Source organism: Drosophila serrata, unplaced genomic scaffold, assembly GCF_035046125.1.
Source record: "Drosophila serrata isolate PLE 108 unplaced genomic scaffold, ASM3504612v1 contig_261, whole genome shotgun sequence".
Lineage (NCBI taxonomy): Eukaryota > Metazoa > Arthropoda > Insecta > Diptera > Drosophilidae > Drosophila > Drosophila serrata.
This window is the reverse complement of record NW_028257159.1, coordinates 256516-280966: the sequence shown is the minus strand read 5'-3', so window position 1 is coordinate 280966 and position 24451 is coordinate 256516. Positions and strand designations below refer to the sequence as shown.

Here is a 24451-nt window from a genome sequence, read left to right as displayed (position 1 = left end):
GATCAATTTATGCAATAAAAAAAAATTTCATTGAAATCGGTCAACAAAAACAATAATAATAACAAAAATAAGTTTGGCGGTGAAAATAATTGAGAATTTGTATAAATACTTTTGACTACTCATGTATATGCGAATGAGAGTATATAGAAGACTAACTACAAAGTTTCATTCAGATAGCTTTAAAAATTAGAGACTAGTTTGCGTAGAAACGGACAGACGGACAGACAGACAGATGGACAGACGGATAGACGGACAGATGGACAGACGGATATGGCTAGATTGACTCGGCTGTTGATCCTGATCAAGAATATATATACTTTATATAGTCGGAGGTGCCTCCTTCACTGCGTTGCAAATTTCTAGCAGAAATTATAATACCCTGCAAGGGTATAAAATTAATAATCACAATAACGGCCAAAATAATAACCATTACCCCTATCATAATAACTATAGAGGGAATAACAGAGGCAACTTTAGTGGAAATTATAGGGGAAATAACCAACAAATCTCTAATAATAACAACAACGTCAGGACAGCCAACAATGTTTCGGGACTCTCCCATGCACCTTTAGATACTTAGCAATACATGACGAGAAAGTTTACAATATCAATCTCAGTTTAAACGCATTCGCCACTTTTAGAAATGTCGCAACAGAAAAAAAAAACTTGTCGACACTGGTGCAGATATATCCATTTTAAAGGCAGATGCCGATAATTTTGAATTCATCCAATCAGAGCATACAATAAATATACGAGGAATAAGCCAAGAAGTTACCAAATCAAAAGGATTAACTTCTATCGAAATACAAACAGATAAAGTTGTTCGAAAAAATTAAAATAGATTCAATAGAAGACAGTGTGTTGATTCCAAACCAGAAAATTCAGCATGGTATTTATATAGCAAATACCATTGCAACATCCCAAAATGATATTTCATAAGACTTCTTAATACCACAAATATCGATCAAGTTGTCAGTATTAAAAATTTATAATATGAACCCCTTTCAAATTACGAAGTAATAAAAATACATTTAGAAAACAGGAAAAAATCTGTACTTGCACAACTTTCAAAAAACTTTCCACTGCAATTCCATAAACAGGTAACAACTATTTGCACCAAATATAGCGATGTATTCAGACTAGATACCGAGCCGATAACAACAAACAATTTTTATAAACAAAAATTGAGATTGAAGGACGATGAACCCGTATATATAAAAAATTATAGAAGTTTTTATAGCCAAAAGGACGAAATTCTTGCGCAAGTACAAAAACTAATTAACGACAACATAATGAAACCATCTGTATCTGCTTATAATAGCACTTCCTAATTCTGACAAAAAAAAATGTTAATTGGTAATTGACTATCGACAGATTAATAAAAAAATATTGTCCGATAAATTCCCACTCCGTAGAATTGATGACATTTTGGATCAACTAGGTAGAGAAAAATATTTTTCATGCTTCGACTTAATGTCAGGTTTTCACCAAGTCAAGCTTAAAAAAGGCTCTTGAGAAATAACATCCTTCTCAATAAGCAATGGTTCATAACGCTTCAGGCGATTACCATTGGCCATTCGCAAGCATTTCTTTACATGGATGATCTAATAGTCATTAGTTGTTCTAAAAAACATATGCTTAAAAACTTAACTGATGTTTAATAAGCCCTACTTTGCTACAATACCCAGATTTCGGCAAAGAAGTTTACATAATTACGGAAGCAAGTAAGCAAGCGTGTAGAGCAGTTTTAACTCAAAAGAAAAATGGATTTCAACTCACAGTAGTATACGCATCAATAGCATTTACAAAGGATGGAAGTAACAAAAGCACAACAGAACAAGAACTGACAGCAATTAAGCCCGTATATTTATTGCAGACACTACACTACCATAAAAAACAAATCACAGACCACTCACGTACTTGTTTTCAATGACAATTCCTAATTCCAAACTGACACGCATGAGACTTGAAGTAAAGGAATATAATTTCATAGTAGAATAATGTAATAATGTAATGTAGTAATGAATTACGTAGCAGATACATTATCAAGAATAACTATCGAAGAAATAAAACACATAAAACACATAACCAAAAATATAAATAAAGTTTCTACAAGATATCAAAGTAGACAGAAATCCTGTGAAGGAGAAAAACAAATTGAACGGCCAAGGCAATCTATAGAAAAAGTTTAAAAGCCTAACGTATTCGAAGTTATATATAACAACGAAGTACGTGAAGTAGTGACCTTGCAAGTAAAAAATATGACCAGTTTTATCAAACGTCGGAACAAATTACTGCAAGATATAATGTTAGAGATTTTTTTAACAATAGAATTCTTGACTTAGATCAGTTCTTCCAAAGGCTTCAAATGCAAGCCGATATATATAAAATCAGCCAACTTAAAATGGCACCGTGGGGAAATATCTTTGAACATGTTTCAATTGATAATTTCAAGAAAATGTGCAACAAAATATTAAAATCATTGTGAATAGCGCTACTCAACGCGGTGACCCTAATAAAAAATACCAAATAAAAAGAAGCTATGGTATCTACATTTCATGATGATCCAGCACACGGAGGACATACAGACATTACAAAAACCTTGACTAAGGTCCAGAGACACTAATACTGGAAAAATACGTTTAAAGCAGAGGTCGCAAATAACTGTCGACCGATTTTTTTCTTGCGCTCTCGTTGCGAGCACAACCGAAAAAGTTCATACTCTCTCGCTCTCGCTCTGAGCAAGAGACTCTTGCTGTATTCTTTTATGTTTTCTGTTGAACGTTTTTCGTTGAGCTCTTTGTGTGTCGCTCTTTCAATGAGCATTGCCTAAAGAGCGAAACGAGAAACGCTCGCACAATGAGAGTCAGCAAAAGACCGATTGACCGAAAAACTCAACGCAAGCGGTCTTTGCATTTACTCACACACACTCATTCCACGATCGCAATACAGACGCTTAACGACTTGCTTGCCTATGCGTGTGAGTGTATACCAATACATATGCAAAAGACTTTTTGCTTCACTGAACACGACAAAACGGTCTTGGAACAACCAGAACAAAACAGAATTAAAAAAATCGGTTTCGCTCTGAGCGCGAGCGAGCTGATTTAAGCACTCTTATTTCGGTTGCTCTCTGAGTTTTTTCGTAAAGTGTCAGGAAAAGACACTTATTTGCAGACAACGAGAAACGGTCGACAGTTATTTGCGAGCTCTGGTTTAAAGAAATCTAAAGCAATTTTGGAATAATTTATTCTGAAGACGGTCCAATGAAGACGTTAATTACGGACATGGGAACAGAATATACAAACTTAATAATTACAGACAAGTATTTAAAAATTGGCAATATAACATCTACTGCACACCACCACCAAACGGTTGGAACAGTCGAAGATGCCATAGAACTATTAATTAACTCATTCGATCTTACATTTCAGTAGATAAAACTGATTGGGACGTATGGCTCCAATATTTCGTATACCGTTTCAATCCGACACCCTCTATGGCACATGATTATTGTCCATTTAGATTAGAAATATTTTATAAAAGAGCTAGAATTATGATAGATGAATATAAAAAAAGATTAATAAAGAACTCTGACTTTACAACTACATAGACATAGCGCTGTCCTTAGGCTTTACCAAGGCACTAGAGAGCGCTGCCTTAGGTTAATATATCTTTTGTTACGAATTAAGAATTCAGACAATACATGGCAGTGGAAGCACAAGCAAAGGTGCTCCACTTGTTAAAACACCCAACTCGAACTTACTACACCACTTTTAAGACACTCAACTCGAACTTACTTCAAAATAAATTCACCGCTCAAAATAAATAACGCTCAGTGTTATAAAAGTAATTTGACTCGTTGAAGGGTTCACTTTGCCCAGTACAAAAAAAGGGTTTTATAACTTTGTCAACACTAAGTTTAAACCCAATTCATATCCTTCCGCACTTACATTAAATAATACTACTGGAAACTCTGATCAGGCCATTGTCGACCTTTTTGCAGAGTTTTTAAAAAACAACATATTCGGTTAATCATTTTCTTCTTGTAGGGAATCTCGATTTTTTATGGTTTCCTGGTGATCTTCTTAAGTAGATTTCGAGTTGTCTTAGCAACAGTACTTAAAAGGTTCAATTTAAAAATGCTTAATCCAACAGTCTCAGAGTCACTCTGGCGTCCCACAAGGTAGCCACCTTGGTCCACTGCTATTCACATTATTTATCAATGATCTGGCGTTGGTTCTAACAAAATCCAGAGTACTTATATATGCTGATGACCTTAACCTTTGCGTGCAGTATAGGGATAGTTCATGCCAGTCAGACCTACAATCGGATCTTAACAGCTTTCATGCTTGGTGTCATATTTACTCTTTTCATCTCAACAGATCTAAATGCAAACTGATAATATTTTCAGGAATCACTCCCCTGTTTGCCACTTACGACTGCGTTTTGGAGAGAATCTCTTTTATTGACTATCTAGGTGTCCAACTAGATCCTAAATTTTCATTCTTCGAACACATTTCTTGCATGGTTAACAAAGACACAGGCGTGCTTCATTAGTTCGCTCTTTATTGGAGTATGGTTCTTGTGTTTGGAGATCCCAATTCGAAGTTCATAGTAACCGCATTGAATCTAAATTTTCATTCTTCGAACACATTTCTTGCATGGTTAACAAAGACACAGGCGTGCTTCATTAGTTCGCTCTTTATTGGAGTATGGTTCTTGTGTTTGGAGATCCCAATTCGAAGTTCATAGTAACCGCATTGAATCTGTCCAAAAGAACTTTTTGCTGTTTGCCCTCCAAGGCTTAATCTGAGAAGTTGTCTTAATTTGCCGTCTTACTCTAGTAGACTTTTAATTAATTTGCCTTTCCTAGCCAACCGACGATGCTTGGCATCTTCCTTCTACACAAACTTATTCACAGGGACCTGGAGAGCCCCTATCTGAATTTCCATGTACCCCGACTAACATCTAGAACGTATATTCCCTTAGAAGTACATCACTGTAGGAGAGAGTTTAAAGCACATGAACTCTATAAAATTTGATATACCGATTACAATCGCCTTTTTTATTATATTAATGGCAATGAAAACCTTCCTAAACTAAAAACGTTATTTATTGGAGAGGTGGGCGTGGGACTCGCGCGCAAATAAAAAAAAAAAATTTTTTTTAAACATAATTTACACATAGGGCTTTGAAAGGTTCATGCAATTCAATGGATTTTCTGAGGATTGCGCAACACTAAGGTATATATGATTTAGTGTTTCTACTCGGTTCGAAGAAATTTAGCTGACCTAACAAGATAAGGTTATAAATAAAGGTAGTGCCTAACATAATTCTACGGTTGGCTAAGGATGGTAAGTTAATAAAGAGTCTATATAATGACAAAATTTGTTTTGAATCTTAATTTAAACATCGTATATCGAAAGACCTTTTTTTCGTTTACTATGGAGGCCGTACTGAGAATCGTCGAAACACCGATTAATAAATCGAATCACACTCCGGACTTTTTTCACCATGGACGAATGTGATCGATAAAGTCAAGTTTAGAATTGGGAAGTTTCAAGATTGGGAAGGACACGAGAGAGATTCATTAGCTTGCAACAAGAGCCGTTTAAATTTAATAAGTTTACATTAAAATCTGTTTGTAAATCCGACTGGCAAGCGACGTCTTTATATTGCACGCAAAGCTTGACGTCTTCCGCGTATATAAGTGCTATAGAGTTGGTCAGAACTTTGGTCAGGTTGTTGTCTTTCAATCAGATAACTTGAGATTCATTTATAAGATCATCCGGAAAACCCATAAAATCGATTTTTCAAACAAAAAGTATATAAGTAGCAGATTTAAATGCTTAACTGAATTCAGTATAAGTGACATCTGTTTGAATTTTATTATGGGAGCCCATTATAACCAAAAGATTTGTTGTTGTAAATCTTTGCTTAATAAATCCCTTTTTTCTTTAAGAAAAAAACTGACCTACAAAGATGCAGAAAAGGTGGGCAAATTAATTTTTCAAAAGCTTTTGGGATACCCGATAACTTAAAGATTCCTCTATAACTGTTGGAATCCAATTTGCTACCTTTTATGTGGAGAGGAATAATAAACGATTCCTCCCGAATAATGGGAAAGTGTGAGGTCTCTAAGGATAAGGTAAACAATTTCAGATGGGGATAGCACAGGGCGTTAACACAATACCTGATGAAGATCTAAAAGAAGAGAGCTTTTGATTAGGGTAGGACAGAAAATTAAGTTCGATTTGGGAATCACGTAGGAATAAGTCTGATGTAAATTCGAAGAGTTTGAATAAGTTGTTGGAAAAAACTGCGAAACTACATAGATCGGCTATTGCCTGATCATTATTTGCGTTAGTATTTTCAAATGATAGCAAGGAAGGATTTGTTTCAGGCTTACGTTTAGTGTTAACAAAATTATAAAACTGTTTTGGGTCCTGGACCCTACAACGAGTTAAATAGTTTTTACCGGTGAATTTAAATTAAGCATACAGCCTAGATTTTTTTATTTTTAAGTCGGCTTAACTCTTTGGTAAACCATGGCGGTTTATTTGAGATTGGCGGATAGTATAACGGAACACTTTCAGTAAAAAATAAATTCATGGCATTGTAAAAAATATCCACGGCAATGTCCACATACAAAAGAGTTTTAGCTCTTCCTCAAAATCTGAAAGGTAGATTTACTCCCTTAGCAACAGCCTCTGCCCGGAGAGAACTGATAGTACCTGGCAAGTTGCCATTACCCACCAAATGGAACTCCCTGTGCCACATGTAAGCCTACAGGAGGTTAAAGAGGACATTAAAAATCTAAATTCCAAATTGACAACGGTGTTGCAAAAACTCTTTATCTTAGAGCACTGCTATCCTTATACTCATCTTCAATGCATTCCTGAGGTTTTCCGAAGGCTTGGAAGAGTGCTTGCATTGTAATGATCCTTAACATGGCAAATAACCCGAGGACCTCAACAGTTATCGGCCTATTAGCCTCCTTTCCACATTTGGTAAGCATCCTTAGGAGATTACTTCAGTCTCCGAAGGCCTTAACTCTCTTTAAAAATTCAATTTGAGTTCAGACTCAGGCGCGGCAACCGTGATCAGTTTTACTGTGTAGTTGAGTAAGTACTCGAGGGGTTTCACTGTAAGCAATAGACATACAGCAGGCATTTGATAGGGTGTGACAAGCAGGGCCACTTTGCAAGCTCAAGCCGTTAATTAACCCGGAACTATTAGAAATGGTTTGGAGCTTTTTCTCTGACAGGACATTTAGTGTGGTCCATGATGTAACCCTATCCTCTCAAAGGTTGATTTAGTCTAGAGTTCCCCAAAGAATCGTGCTGGGACCGACGTTGTACAGCTTGTTTACCCACGATGTGCCGAAGTCCATGCGACAGCAGCAGAATCCAATGCTGGCCACACTTGTTGACGATACAGCAATTCTCTCTTGTGTAAGAATTGGGCCTGTCGCTGGAACATATCCATTAACCCGGCAAAGTGTGCTGTAGTGACGCACTCTCTCAGAAACGAGTCGTGCCCTGACTTTTTCCTGCATGGAGAGCTTCTTGAGCAGATCAGAGAGTATAACTGGAACTCACTTTTGACACCTGATTAACCTTCGCCAAGATTACAAGTACAGTTGGCTGGTGAAGGCAAAATAATATACAAGTCCATCCTTGCACCCACTTGGAGATACGGAATTCAAGTTTATGCTGTTGCGAACAAAACTAATCTGAATCGCAAGTTCCTGCGGAGAATTCCTGGTGCTGTGCGGTTCATCCGTAACATAGACATAGCAAGAAATGTTAAAGTTCCCTTGATTGGAGTCATAATCAATGCGCAAGCCAAACATTATTGGAATAAGCTCATGTCACACCCAAATATCCTTGCCAAAGGATTTGCATCTCGGCGGACTTGGCAAAAAGTTAAAAGAATTCATCCCTCGGACCTTCCAAGGAGAAAGATTTATTAAGCACTATTTAAAGCCCCTGCCACTTCCTACACCCAATTAAATCACTTTAACACTTACACTTTTGTAAATTTCCAATAAACTTTTCCCCACACTATTGTTTAAGTTTCTACATTATAGTAAAAAATACAGTTATAAATATTTCCAAACTTCAAAAAAAAAAATATAGTGATTATTTAAATATTTATTAATAAATAATTTTTCTACTTGTTTACATAAATTATAATGTTGCTACAATAAATTGGTTTCTTTTAATATAATTTAAAATATTTGAATACATACTATTTACTTATACTTTATATAGAAAAATGTATCTATAGTCGAACAAAAACAAAAACAAGTGCAGACAATTTCGTATATATTTATATTTTTAGCCTTACATTTATTTTATATTTATATTTTTTATAATTTCGTTTGTAATTATAAATTATTTTCTTCTTTTTAGTTCTGTTATTTATAAAAGCGTGTTTTTTTAGTTTTTTTAAACTATTATTTATTTTCTATTTTTAGTGTGGATACCTATAAAGGCGTGTTTTTAAAATTTTCTAAGCTATCAGTTATTTTTCGTATTTTAGTTCGATTAATCAATAATCAATTTTTGCGGACATGTAATTATGAAATATCTTACGAACTATTCGTAATCTCATTATTTCATGATGCGCAGATCCCGCGCTAGCTCTGTCTCTCTTACTTCTTTTCGGAGGATCTATATAAGAATTTATCAATTCTGACGATCTTATAAGGATAATGAAATTTTTTTTTATCAAATTATTGCATTGTCATCGATCACCCTTTACAGTTAGTTGCCTAATTATTCTATTTAACTAAAATGGTGGATTTTCCATTATTACACTTCTATCTTTATTTAACTTTATTCATTTAAATTAAATGTTGTATTTTATTTTAATTTTTGTTTTACCAATTATAAATGTTAATGTAAAATGTATATATCATAAAGCTCCCAAAGGAACAATCGTGTACTGAACAATTTAAACTGTAAATTTAAAACTGTAACTGTAAGGCAGTAAATATAATAATTGTAGGTGAATTTTATAAAACTAGACATTCCTTCATTGCTTTTATAACATAAAGATACTAAATTAATATTGTATTGTATTGTATATTGTATAATAATCGAATTGCAATCTACAAGGATATACAAACTTCGGCGTGCCGTAGTTAGCTTCCTTTCTTGTTTGCTTTATAGTTTATTTACATATTACAGGCTGACGGCGAATATGACAAAGAGCAACTGAGAAGTGAGTATCTACATGGTATTTTTCAATAATCAAACCGTTATTTTGCAGTTCTTCGTAATGCTTTTAAGGCTTTTGATCATGATGGAGCAGGTTTTATTGAACATGCAGATGTGTCAAGCATTCTTGAAATCTTAGGCCAGAAACTAGAACCGCCAGCTGTGAAGGCACTTATTAAGGAGGTAGACAAAGGATCAACTGGTAAATTGGACTTTAGCCAGTTCTGTAAGTTGGCTGCTCGTTTTATCGAAGTCGAGGAAGACGTAGGAGCACTTCAAAATGAATTGAAAGAGGCCTTCCGTGTTTACGATAAGGAAGGAAAAGGTTATCTAACAGTTGCCACATTGCGGAGCATTCTTCACGAATTGGACGATAAAATCTCTAATCAAGACTTGGATAGTATTATAGAGGAAATTGATGCTGATGGTTCAGGAACAGTTGATTTTGATGGTAAAACAATTCATTTTTTCATTAAAAAAAATGTTAAAAATATGTTTTATTTTTCAGAATTTATGCAAGTGATGACAGGTAATATATATAAATACGTGATTGAATATATTTTAAGAGTATATACTTAAAATTTTTTTTAATAGATTACTTATATTCTTTTGGCTTAATTGTATACCCTTTAAGGATATTAAAATTTTAGTCTGAAGTTTGCAAACACAGTAAAGAAGTCATTTCCGATCCCATAAAGTATATATATTCTTGAATTATTATATATTATATGAGAACAAAAATTATAACTTTGCTGGTTTTAAAAAAATTTTCCTCTATTTTAACATGCATACTATATCATATAGCTGCGTGATATATCTTTAGATATACACTGTAAATGTAAAACTGTAGATATAATATGTATTGGTGAAAGAAATGGTAGAAGGCATTTCTTCATTGTTCTTTAACATAATTGAAAATTCAATAAAAATACCGCAAGACTTTTTTGACAACCTAATATAAATCATATTGTTTTAGTTCCTAGTGATCGAAGTATATAAACTTCTGCATGCTGAAGTTAGCTTCCTTTCTTGTTTATATTTGTAATAGTCAATAAAGATTATTTGTTAGCTTACTCCCGCATTGGAGACACCGACGTGATATTTTTAAATGCGAAAACCGTGTGGAGATCGCACCAATCCGGCAAATATATTTACTACAGGTGGAACGCCAGGGATTATAATTTGATTTGTATTTTAAAATATGAGAACGCCCTAACGGGGGAATAAACGACGCTATTGGCTCAGCAGTCATACCAACTACTGCAACAGCAGCGGACACCCTAAATATTATTGCAACCTCATGTTGGAATACAAACTCCAACCTCATTTTTGCCTTTATATTTGTGCCGGACTCTGGATCATATGCTTCTCGCTAGAGTTTTAAAGAAGATAGCAAGCAAGAATTGCTTTCCGAGGGATTGCGTCTTGTTGTGGAGATGGCACAAAACGAACTCAAAAATCTCGCGGAAAATCTGAGGGCTCTTTAATTTTGACCCCAGAGAGTCCCGTAAATCCTCCATCCCAGGGTTTCAGGTCCAGAATGCCGGGCGATAACAGCACGGGAGATAATCAGTGTGCCTTGCTATAAGCTCTTATAATAGTCCTACATAATAGACATTTACTTGTTTCTCGACTGTCCCCTGCTCAAATATCGTCTATTCCCGATCCAAAAAACTAACTCCCTAGGTATTTCCTATCAGAATGCCAGAATCATACGTAGTAAGCATATATTCTGAAAGTCTTTCGTTTACTTCTATATAGAATATATCTGACCGTCCTGACGAAATAAAATTTGCTTATGCTCGTCTATGGAACATCATCCACAAAACCAGTTTATTTTTAAGAATTCAAAACAACCTCAGTGTTTGAGCTTTAATAGTAACATTGATAAAATAAGTAAATTTCTGACTTAATCTAAAAGACAAAATAAAAAATTAAATGCTTTACGACCACACATTCGTTTTGCAATATGAAGCTAAATTTTTTATTCAAACGACAATGGCGCTCTCCCTGCTCTCACAAATTTCAGAGCGTAAAAATCTAAAAATAGAATGCGTTTGCACCACCACAGAGGTAGACATTCTGGCGCGTTATATTTACTGTGGTATCCGCAATAGGCCTTGTCCACATTCATTACCTTATCATTATCAAAATCGTTGCTGTTTCTGCCTTTTCTGCCTATCAGCTATCACAGTCCATTTGCAATGCTTAAAAAGTAAAACTTTTACAAATTTATTTAAAAGATCTATCTTATGCATATAACATTCATTATTTATATCAAACCATAATGAGAAATCAATACTTTCATTTGTGCACTTAATACATTGTTCCACAATACATTTTTTAATATTAAGTTGTTGTTTATTATTTTTGAAAATATTTTCAAAAACCTTTACATATGTGGATTTTACAGATATTACAAAATATATGTAACGGGCAGGTATAGATCATTGGCGCCACCTAGATCGTAGATGTAACGGGCGAGTGTTGAATACATGAAGCGCCATCTATGACTCGGTTGCGAAACTGCAATAAACATAGAAATGCATTTTTGTTTACCGATAATATGCAGGTCTGCATATTACGAATACCGATAATACGTAGGTCTGCATTGACTTTAATGGGGATCGGATAAACGCTTACGGTGTTCGGCTTAACCCTAGAGGAAACGCTGTTCGCCTCGTGCATTCTTTTCAATTCGAGCCTGCGGACAGTGAAGCTGTGCGATTTTATATTACCTTTGGCCAAACCACGCCAAAGAGGTTAGAGCGGTCACGAAATTTTTGAAGGCAATTAAGTGCCAAGTGAATTCAAGACCGCTTTCTGAGTTCAATCGCGGTCAGTGGAACAGAAGGAAAATATTAAGAAGAGGCGCTCTGCAGGGGTGAGTTCTGGAAAATTAACCATATTCGAACGCAAACCTAACGAGGCTCGGAAATTATTTTAGGGCGGCCTGTCTCTCGGCCCATAACAGAATTGGCGCTGAGAAGTCCGGCTAGGCAGCTGCGGGCAGAAATAATTCAAGCGATCGTCAGCCGCCTGCCCCAGCCAACTGCCCCAGCTAAGTGCACCCAGCCAAGTGCGGCCAAGAAGGGCAGCCGACAGTAGCTCGGCAGCCAAATAGGAGTTTTCAAGCAATGACTATTGACCCTCATTAAGCGCCACCGTAATCACCAGGAAACCGTCGCTCTGGATTTGTTTTTGTGCCAATCGTTAATTTTATATCAGTTTGTGCTAAAATATCGGTGCATATAGGCCAGTAAAATACATGAATTAGGCCATAGCCTGAACCATGGTGTGAAGATTAAATTAATTTAATTTCGCGAAATGTCGAGGAGTATTGTTTTTAGCTACTCTATAGAATTTACCGCTGTCAAGATTATTCCTCACCATGAAATCATTCAAGTAATTGCAAATGAACCCTAGTCCCAAGCCTAAATATGAAGTCAAAGGAGTGGATATAAATAGCTAAGAAAATACTTAAGTAATATTAGTTGTAGTAGGTTTTCCAATTAAAAATTAAGAGTTCTTACTTCTATTATTTAAACGATAAAAGATAAAGTTAAAATCAGTACGAAGTTTTTGATAATGTCGATCAAGTGGAATATAGAAGCAGTGTGTTGATGAGTTTGTAAACAAACAAAAAGCAAAAACATAAATAGAGAAAATGCACGCATAGAAAAAGGTTGCATATCTTCGGGCTCAGATAAGGAAAATATTGTGTTTGTTGTTTTTGGGCTTATATTTTACTTTCAGGTACACTGCCATCAAATGGAAGCGCTTTCATCGATGGACAAATAAAAGTATGGTGAGCGTTCCCCAAAAATTTATCTGGTATAGACACACTATAATCCCTGTTCACCCGTATGATATACCCGTTGGCAGCATGAAATAATAAAAATACAAAATAGCTTGATTTAATTATTGAATATTGAATGAAAAGGAATAATTATGCATGCACTTAAAAAAATCATTTGAACGAAAAACATTTAAATAATTAAGACACATACTATCTGCCTCTCCTCCGTTTTAAATCGACAGTTAAATTGAGCATAAATATTGATGAATGAAATTGAAAAAAAAAAACTGTCATCTAAGCTGTTATGAATTATCATTATAATATTTTATTTTTAGCTAATATATTACTAGTAATACTGTACATATTTAGTAATTAAAATTGTAAAGCTTGGTTTTAGATGCTTATATATAATATGAAACTAGAATTATCGGAAGAACACAGCTGAATTAGAGAAAAAGGAATATGAATGTAGGGAATTTAATATATTTCGTTTCGTATGTTAATAAACAAATTATTATGATTGAGTAAGCAATACTTTTAACTCCATGCTGATCGGGAGGTCGTCGTGAAAGCTCTTGGAATCAAGGGGTCAATTATAAATATTTACGGGATGATATTGACCATGGCAGGGTGGGCATGAAACACCTCAATAACATCTGCAGGTGCGAAAGCTATTCGCTGAAAGGATTCTTCTTTCTATACTTCTGTCTGTCTGTCGCCTATGCTTATTCCTCTTTCCGGTTAGTTAATTTGCTTGATTTAGCACGCAATTTTTAGTTATTAAAGATTACCCAAGAGCCCCAATGACTGTAGCACATATAAACACCACGACACTTGCTGACGAGACAGAGCCGGATATATTTGCGTGCAGGCTAACAGTCGGGAATACCACCAGCTCTACGTTATTCTTTACAGGAATAATTATAATAATATCTTAATAATTATGGCGCCCAACGCGTGAGGCCAAACTGTATAGCGTAACTATTCGAAGAACCGAAAGGGAATTCTTAATGATTCTTCCAAGGTGTGAGACCGACTGAAGGGTTAGGTCACGGAAAAATTCTAAACAAAATCACCAACATTTCCTAACGTATTAGTTCAACTGTACAATTTGACTCGCTAATAAGCATAAATATCCTTTTCTATTTTCTCAAAATTTTCAATTCTAACTTTTGATATTCTTTAGTCAGCCTTCTGTACATTCAGACGAATAAGAATGCAGCGCTTGCATATATTTTAGAATAGTAGGCGTCTGACCACGGATGAAGAGTGAGAGCAAGCTGACTCCTAAACCTATTAAAAGTTTATTCACTGAAAGTTAAGCGGGTAGGAATTTCAAAATTGATAAATTCTAAAATGAATGTCAATGAACCACGGTTAACGAACGGTGTAACAAGTCTAACAGTTTAATGATTGCTACCTAGTTGAAGCACTAGTTTTCTGTATTGGAATGCAGATGATTACTTCAAGATGTAGCTCTGGCCATAGATTCGAAGTAAACTAGCGTAGGTCAGTCGTCCGCTTAGGAATCCAGATTACTTTATGGGAAAACACAAAAAAAAAGTAAGTCTGGCCACGGATTTAAAAAAAAAAAGAATAAATAAATAAATAGATGAAAAAAAATAAAAGTGGATCTGTTGCAGTGCAGTAGGTTGTGGAATGCAATCTGGAAGTAAAGTTTTCATACTTCGGATTGACCGCCTTTTGGCTTCCGGTTCACTCAGTAGGCTTGCCTGAACACAATTTTCCTTTCGTTTCTTTTGTCTTCCAAAAAATCTTTTAAGCGATAAGTTTCAACAAGAGCTTGATAGATGAGCTCTCGATCAGTAATGGAGTGTTTGATTTAGAAGTATATCTATCTTTTATATTACAAGCTATTGGCTTGTGATTTTATCTTTTTCGATTTTATAGTATTTATTTTTAGCATTTTGGTTTCTTTAGGATGGGGTTAGATCATTCAGATGGTGAAAGCGATTTGTATAAAACTAAATGCGGTCACAGTTTCCACAAAAAGTGCATGAAAAATCACTTGACAAGTAAGAAGAGCTGTCCCACCTGCAAAGCGGTTTGTCCTGGGGAACCTTTAATTAGAACTGATAGTAGTGTCTCACGAAATACAAGACACCAAAACAGGCTCGTGAATTTGCAATACGAAGACAACAGTCAGGTTAATATGGGTGCGGAAGATTCAAGTCAAGCTCGATTGAGTGGGCGTGAAGACGTTCACAGTATCGTGACTGAGGCTGTTAGAGGTATGCAAAATGAGCTGCTGACACAATTGTCTGAAAAGATGACCATATTAATCGAAGCTTATTTGGCAAGCAGACCTTCACAAGGACCATTTCGTATAGCTGCCAATGCCAGCCCCTCTATGGATCAGCTTCTTGGCTTAGAGACAGGACAGCCAACTTCAATGCGAGATACTGGGCATGTGAACTTGTCACCGGGATCAAATTTATCAGAACTTTCACAGAGACCAGACAAAGTTTCGCATATTATGAATGGTTGGAAACTCCGTTTTAGTGGATCTGCTGGGGGAATCAGCATAGATAATTTTATCTACAGGGTGCAGGCGTTAACTCACCAAACCTTAGGTGGAAACTTTGGTATCTTGTGTGGCAACGCAAGTGCTTTGTTTGAGGGCAAAGCAGACGACTTCTATTGGCGATATTACAAATCGGTGCAAGTTGTTCGATGGGACGAGTTATGTTTTGCACTTCGTCGCCAGTTTAGGGATACAAGAACCGATGTGGACATTCGCGAGCTTATAAGAGATCGCAAACAAAAAGAAAACGAAAACTTTGACTCGTTTTATGATGCAGTTGTCCAGCTGACTGATAGTTTGGATTGTCCGTTGGGTGAAAAGGCATTAATAGAAATTTTACGTCGAAATTTACGCCCGGAAATAAGACACGAAATCTTAAATATTCAGACGGATTCGATTTCCCGACTTCGCGAGATTTGTAGGCGTCGAGAGTGCTTCTTGGAGGAAGTGAAGCGAGACCAAATTTACAAAAAAGGCTCTCCGTTTAAAAACCATGTCTCCGAGCTTCTCGACGGGGAAGCCGTGTCGCTAATCTGCTGGAATTGCAGAAAGGAAGGATATAGGTACCAAGACTGCACGGCTCCCCGAAAGGTATTTTGTTATGGGTGCGGGGCACGCAACACGTATAAACCTTCATGCCTAAGATGTTTAAAAAACATCCAGCAGAACACCCAAGTTCCTCGTTCTCGGTGTGTTCAAAAGACGCAGTCCACGTCCACCGAAAACGAGATACAATAGATTTTGTTACGCACAGGCGTCACAAGGCTCCCGTTCTTCCTGAGGTGACTCCTGAAGAGGGTTGGTACCAGAGAGTTAGTCTGATAAATAATAGCAGTAAGAAGGCAAGTTATTATAACTCTAGAACTAACGAAAAATCGCGAAATACAACTAGGCTGAAAAGGTTCTGGAAAGTTACAAGAGACCTAAATGCGCTTCGCAACAGTTGTAAGGATCGTCGACCATATACAACGGTGGTAATTCTGAATAGGAGAATTAAAGGTCTTATGGATACAGGCGCATCAATGAGCTGCGTAGGAGGGCAGTTTGCACAGGAAATCCTTGCAAGTGATGTTCCAATTAAACGTGTTTTTAACAATATTTCTACTGCCGATGGCAGCAAGCAAAGCATAGTAGGTAGCATTAGATCAAATATAGAGTATAATGAAGTAATTAAGTCAATTCAGTTGTTTATAGTTCCTTCTTTAAAACAAAACCTCTACTTAGGTATAGATTTCTGGAATCTGTTTGAATTATTACCTCCAGACATCCAAGTCTCAGAGCTCAGTGCTCACAATCTAACTGAAGAACAGACAAACGCATTAAAGAAAGTAATAGATCAATTCCCGTCGTTTTTAATCTCCGGCTTAGGCAAAACTAGTCTTCTATCGCATCATATTGATGTCGGTGACGCGAAGCCCATAAAACAGCGCCACTTTCCAGTTTCGCCAGCCGTAGAGAAGTTGTTATACAGTGAGGTCGACCGTATGTTACAGCTCGGCGTCATAGAGGAGTCAGACAGCGCCTGGTCTTCACTAGTTGTATTAGTGCAAAAGCCTGGAAAGGTCAGGTTGTGTCTCGACAGCCGGAAAGTAAACGCGGTGACCACCAAGGACGCGTACCCACTTCCCCAAATTGACGGCATTCTGAGCGACAAACGGCTCAGAAAGCTGTTTATATTAGTAGCCTCGACCTTAAGGATGCATTCTGGCAGATCCCGTTAGATCCTGCATCCAGGGATAAGACAGCATTTACAATACTTTGGCGTCCCCTTTACCAGTTTAATGTGATGCCATTTGGCCTCTGCAACGCAGGTCAAACCATGTCACGATTAATGGATAAAGTAATTCCTGCTTCATTGAGAAATGAGGTGTTTATATACCTCGATGACCTTTTGCTTGTTTCGGAAAACTTTGAAGACCACTTACGCGTTTTGAAAACGGTTTCCGACTGTATCGGGCGGCTGGATTGACAATCAATATCAAAAAGAGTCAGTTCTGTGTGCAACAAGTGCGATATTTAGGTCACATTATTGGTGAAGGTGTCATACGTACAGACCCAGAGAAAGTGGCAGCAATTGAAAAGTTTCCAATGCCCAAGACTCTAAAGAGTTTGAGAAGCTTTTTGGATATGGCGGGCTGGTACCGCAAGTTTATAGATAATTTTGCCACGGTATCTGCACCATTGACCGATTTTCTTAAAGCAAAAAGGAGATTTACCATGACTGAGGATGGGCAGCAGGCTTTCACACAACTGAAACGCATGATATGCTCAGCACCAGTCCTTAGAAGCCCGGACTTTTCAAAGCCTTTCTACATACACTGTGATGCAAGCAAAAGTGGTGTAGATGGTGTGCTAGTCCAAAAGACGCCAGAGGGCGATGAGTACCCCATCGCTTTTGTTTCCAAAAAGCTAAACAAGGCTCAGAAAAACTACTCCGTAACTGAGCAAGAGTGTTTAGCAGCAATAGTGAGAGTCAAGCGGTTTAGGCCATATGTAGATGGACATGATTTCACCATAGTGACAGATCATGCTTCTCTGAAATGGTTAATGTCTCAGACTGATCTTAATTCGCGTTTAGCAAGGTGGGCCCTCAAGTTACAGGCGTTCAGATTCACAATCGAACATCGTCGAGGCTTGCTCAATGTTGTTCCTGACGCACTGTCAAGAATGAACGAAGATGAAATAGCGAGCATAGATGCCTCCAATGGCTTGCTAGTCGACATCACGTCAGAACATTTCCGAAGCCAAGAATATTTGAGCCTGAGGGAGAGCGTTACGGCCAACAGTGCGAAATTTCCTGACCTAAAGGTAGTGGATAATTTTGTTTATCGGCGCTCAGAACATTCTACCGGCGAACCACTTCACGATGTGTACATATGGAAGCTGTGGATTGCGTTGCAGTTGGTAAGCGACGTGCTGAAAATGGCGCACGATCATCCACTTTCAGCTCATGGAGGAGTGCATAAGATGCTCGAGCGTATACGCCGCTATTATTACTGGCCAGGTTTAGTCGCTGATGTAAAGTCATATATCGGCAGTTGTGAGACCTGTAAGTCGACAAAGGCTCCAAATGGTCCTTTAAGGCCTCCAATGGGAATTGCTCCAGAATCCCAAAGATTCTTTCATAGGATTTATATTGACTTCTTAGGCCCATACCCTCGGTCGCGCAGTGGAAACGTAGCGATTTTCATAGTCTTGGATCATTTTTCAAAATTCGTATTTGTGAAAGCGGTAAAGAAACTTGAAGCGGCTATAGTAGTAAAGTATTTAAGGGAAGAGCTGTTTCATCTGTGCGGGGTTCCAGAGATAGTTGTTTCTGACAATGGGTCACAATTTAAGTCCGAGCTGTTTCGAAAATTGTTGAGAGAACATCGGATTATCCATAAGCTTACCGCCATTCATTCGCCTATGGCAAATGCGTCAGAGCGAGTGAACAGAAAGAGAGATTGGGATGAAAATCTTAGCAGTATCTGCTGTGCATTGAGGTCAGCCACCCATTCAGCTATTGGCACCTCACCATATTATATGATGTTTGGTCAACATATGGTGACCTCCGGGGGAACCTATGCCTTATTAAGATCTCTGCAAGTGCTACAAGATAGAGGAGTCGCGTTCGGCAGAGAGGACTCTCGCGAGCTGGCTCATGATAAGGCAGTTAAACTTTCCAAACAGCAGGACGTCAAAAATCAAGAAAGGTACAATCTGAGATCGCGCGTGGTTTCGTATTCCATTGGCCAAGAAGTTTTCCGGCGTAATTTTAGGCAAAGTTGCTTTCAAACAGGATATAACGCCAAATTAGGTCCGGCATTTGTGAAGGCACGTATACGACAGATATTGAGAAATTCGTATTACTATGTCGAGGATCTTGAAGGCAGGCTTGTGGGGCGTTATCACGCCAAGGATTTGCGCCAATGATTGTGGCGTGATCAGCCTTGATGGCTTAACCACCAAGCCTGATGTTAGAGGGGGGGTGTTGTAACGGGCAGTGTATAGATCATTGGCGCCACCTAGATCGTAGATGTAACGGACGAGTGTTGAATACATGAAGCGCCATCTATGACTCGGTTGCGAAACTACAATAAACATAGAAATGCATTTTTGTTTACCGATAATATGCAGGTCTGCATATTACGAATACCGATAAAACGTAGGTCTGCATTGACGTTAATGGGGATCGGATAAACGCTTACGGTGTTCGGCTTAACCCTAGAGGAAACGCTGTTCGCCTCGTGCATTCTTTTCAATTCGAGCCTGCAGACAGTGAAGTTGTGCGATTTTATATTACCTTTGGCCAAACCACGCCAAAGAGGTTAGAGCGGTCACGAAATTTTTGAAGGCAATTAAGTGCCAAGTGAATTCAAAACCGCTTTCTGAGCTCAATCGCGGTCCGTGGAACAGAAGGAAAAAATTCAGAAGAGGCGCTCTGCAGGGGTGAGTTCTGAAAATTAACCATATTCGAGCGCAACCCTAACGAGGCTCGAAAATTATTTTAGGGCGGCCTAGAACCTGTCTCTCGGCCCATAACAGAATTGGCGCTGAGAAGTCCGGCTAGGCAGCTGCGGGCAGAAATAATTCAAGCGATCGTCAGCCGCCTGCCCCAGCCAACTGCCCCAGCTAAGTGCACCCAGCCAAGTGCGGCCAAGAAGGGCAGCCGACAGTAGCTCGGCAGCCAAATAGGAGTTTTCAAGCAATGACTATTGACCCTCATTAAGCGCCACCGTAATCACCAGGAAACCGTCGCTCTGGATTTGTTTTTGTGCCAATCGTTAATTTTATATCAGTTTGTGCTAAAATATCGGTGCATATAGGCCAGTAAAATACATGAATTAGGCCATAGCCTGAACCATGGTGTGAAGATTAAATTAATTTAATTTCGCGAAATGTCGAGGAGTATTGTTTTTAGCTACTCTATAGAATTTACCGCTGTCAAGATTATTCCTCACCATGAAATCATTCAAATAATTGCAAATGAACCCTAGTCCCAAGCCTAAATATGAAGTCAAAGGAGTGGATATAAATAGCTAAGAAAATACTTAAGTAATATTAGTTGTAGTAGGTTTTCCAATTAAAAATTAAGAGTTCTTACTTCTATTATTTAAACGGTAAAAGATAAAGTTAAAATCAGTACGAAGTTTTTGATAATGTCGATCAAGTGGAATATAGGAGCAGTGTGTTGATGAGTTTGTAAACAAACAAAAAGCAAAAACATAAATAGAGAAAATGCACGCATAGAAAAAGGTTGCATATCTTCGGGCTCAGATAAGGAAAATATTGTGTTTGTTGTTTTTGGGCTTATATTTTACTTTCAGGTACACTGCCATCAAATGGAAGCGCTTTCATCGATGGACAAATAAAAGTATGGTGAGCGTTCCCCAAAAATTTATCTGGTATAGACACACTATAATCCCTGTTCACCCGTATGATATACCCGTTGGCAGCATGAAATAATATAAATACAAAATAGCTTGATTTAATTATTGAATATTGAATGAAAAGGAATAATTATGCATGCACTTAAAAAAATCATTTGAACGAAAAACATTTAAATAATTAAGACACATACTATCTGCCTCTCCTCCGTTTTAAATCGACAGTTAAATTGAGCATAAATATTGATGAATGAAATTGAAAAAAAAAACTGTCATCTAAGCTGTTATGAATTATCATTATAATATTTTATTTTTAGCTAATATATTACTAGTAATACTGTACATATTTAGTAATTAAAATTTTAAAGCTTGGTTTTAGATGCTTATATATAATATGAAACTAGAATTATCGGAAGAACACAGCTGAATTAGAGAAAAAGGAATATGAATGTAGGGAATTTAATATATTTCGTTTCGTATGTTAATAAACAAATTATTATGATTGAGTAAGCAATACTTTTAACTCCATGCTGATCGGGAGGTCGTCGTGAAAGCTCTTGGAATCAAGGGGTCAATTATAAATATTTACGGGATGATATTGACCATGGCAGGGTGGGCATGAAACACCTCAATAACATCTGCAGGTGCGAAAGCTATTCGCTGAAAGGATTCTTCTTTCTATACTTCTGTCTGTCTGTCGCCTATGCTTATTCCTCTTTCCGGTTAGTTAATTTGCTTGATTTAGCACGCAATTTTTAGTTATTAAAGATTACCCAAGAGCCCCAATGACTGTAGCACATATGAACACCACGACACTTGCTGACGAGACAAAGCCGGATATATTTGCGTGCAGGCTAACAGTCGGGAATACCACCAGCTCTACGTTATTCTTTACATATATCAGATGGTGCTTTTAATTTTCCAAAGTCCGAATCGAGTATAAAAAGCTCGGATGGAGCTGTTAGTTGCTCGTTTTCCTTAATAAGTAACGATTTGCAATTATCACAACTAGATGCCTTTGCAATATATGCACAAAAATATCTACTCGAGGTTAATTGAATGGTTTTGGTATCAATTATTGCTCCAAAAATTTTCCATATTTTTTTCAAAGTACCTCTAATTTTCTTGGACAATTTCTGGATATAATACAGAATACCCTTGCTACAGTAATTCTTTCTTTTCAATGCCAGGCTGATATATAATTAAATCAAACTCTACTGGCAACATAACATTTGCAATTTGCAATTATGGCACTGGCGACAATTTCAGCAGCTGACTGTGAGCGGTGTCTTTTTAGTATAGAAGCTTACAGCATTAAAAAATCCGTTTCATCATTATCACAGCTGTAACCTTTTACTACATTGCGATCTGGGATTGTTCCTCGCCTCAAATATTTTATCCCAATATCATCTGGGCAGAAATGATCTTGGCATAAAAACAGTGATGAAGTTCGCCACAAAATCCTCACTAAAATTGCATTTTTCTGCCCATTTCGTTAAAATTTCTGGGTCTTTCTATAAAAAATTTAAACAATTTAAGGGCGGGGAAATTGCGCGTACATTTTTGGCAGTGGGGCAGGCTGTACTTGTATCCACTGATTTGTGCTCTTCTTTTTTGTCGCCATAAGGGCTTTCAAATGGCCTAATGAACAACAACTAAACAACAAATAATGCTCAAACTCAAACCTGTGCCAATAGCAAGCAGCAGCAAGTAAAATTGGCGCGCAAAGTTCCGAAACAACGAAAAAAGTTGTAATTTGCTATTTATAACACTTATTTGCACAATTTTTACACTCACTTAATTTATGTTTATGCAACGGGTTAAATTTTATTTGATAGGAAAGCATTTGAGTAATTAATATTGTTATGCTATAGTAGTCTTTTAACGAACGCAAGAAAAGCAACCAAAGGAGAAAAACAAAGAATTCTTAGCTCGATTTTTCACCCGAGCGCGCAAATCAAAACAAATTTGAATTTCATAAATCATTTAACTAAATTTTAGTTTCATATCAAATACTAAAAATGGGTTATTTACATAATATGTACATACAGAATATATAAATATGTATGCATATTATATATTTGAATTATTAAATACATATATTAATTATTATTATTAGTATAAAAAAAAAAATCATAATTCATAATTATAATGTATTTACAATTATTTAATTCAATTGACTAAGAAATAATATATTATAACACATAAATTATAAAAATAAAATAATATAAATATAAAAGAAGAAAGGAAGCTAACTTCGGCTCGCCGAAATTTATATACCCTTGCAGATAGAACTTCGATGACTAGGATGACTATAAATTATATATATTTGTGTTAAAAAACAATGAAGTAATATCTGCTTTCATTTCATTCACTTATGCATATTATATTTGCAGTTTCAGTCATCGACTATCTCTCGTTGCGAGCGGACGTCTCTTATCTCCCAACAGCGGTTCTCGATCAGTCTCTATTCTTATCGACCCTCGTGGTCTATATTTTTCCCTCTTTTTCATCCTATTCTCTCGCGTTAATTTCCGAAACAATTACTTACATAATATACGAATTAATAATCGTGAAGCTTTAATATGGCCTCAGGGCCGCCCAACCTGGGAGACAACCGGTTCGCACCGCTCGCCTTCTCCCCCCCCATCGAAAAAATGAAAACAACCCCAGAAACTGGATATGGCTTTCCCCGCCCATCCTCCAACCTCTTCGGATAATCCAATGTATATAATAATTGCCTCCACCAACAACGAAAAGACTATCTCCCAATTCTCATGCTTTGCCGTACACCGTGCCTTAAAAATGATCTCCAAAAAAATTGTGTCTATTTCGAACCTCCGGGACGGAAATTTACTAATGCTAGTAAGATCCCAAGCCGATGCTGAAAAGTTTATAAACACTACCGAACTCATTGGTTTATGCAAAATAAAGTGCAAACTCCATGAGGCCCTCAATTATGTAAAAGGAACGGTTTATGCTCCATATCTCTCCGACATCCCAAATGAAGAAATTGTCAACGTGGAGTCATCCTATTAATCTTTGAACTCTATAGCCTCCCAGCTAAAGTCGAAATTTCCTGGCACTCTGTTAAAGTTCGTGAGTACACACCAAACCCTATGCGTTGTAAGACATGCCAATTGCTCGGCCACACAGCCAAGCACTGTAAAAACTCTCCTCGATGCTCCGAATGTGCCCTTCCCCCACATACCCCAAGTAAATGCACGAAAACTAGCTGCGCCAATTGCGGTGGTGAGCACCCCGCCTCCTCCCGACTATGCCCAAAGTACCAAGAACATAAGGAAATACTAAGAATTAAAACAACAAAAAAATGTACCATGCGAGAGGCCAAAACAATATTCAAGACAACGTCAAATTCTTCGAGTAATGCCGTTTCCTACTCTTCGGTAGCTAAATTATCACATCAACGCAGCGAAAACGCAAACCAAAACAAAACAAATGACAAAACCAAAAACATCTCCTCCGATGAAATCCCAAACAACTCCCA

The 24451-nt window shown here is 37.1% G+C and overlaps 1 protein-coding gene across 1 annotated transcript in view; it reads left to right on the top strand.

The window, feature by feature from the left end:
* LOC110185372 (Troponin C TpnC4) overlaps positions 1 to 24451 on the top strand; it is a 104531-nt gene that overhangs the window by 69538 nt on the left and 10542 nt on the right. Inside the window, exons 2-4 of the mRNA XM_086832984.1 lie at positions 9201 to 9234; positions 9283 to 9681; positions 9739 to 9759. Of these exons, the coding sequence (XP_086689110.1) occupies positions 9201 to 9234; positions 9283 to 9681; positions 9739 to 9759 (454 nt within the window). The remainder of the gene's footprint in view (positions 1 to 9200; positions 9235 to 9282; positions 9682 to 9738; positions 9760 to 24451) is intronic.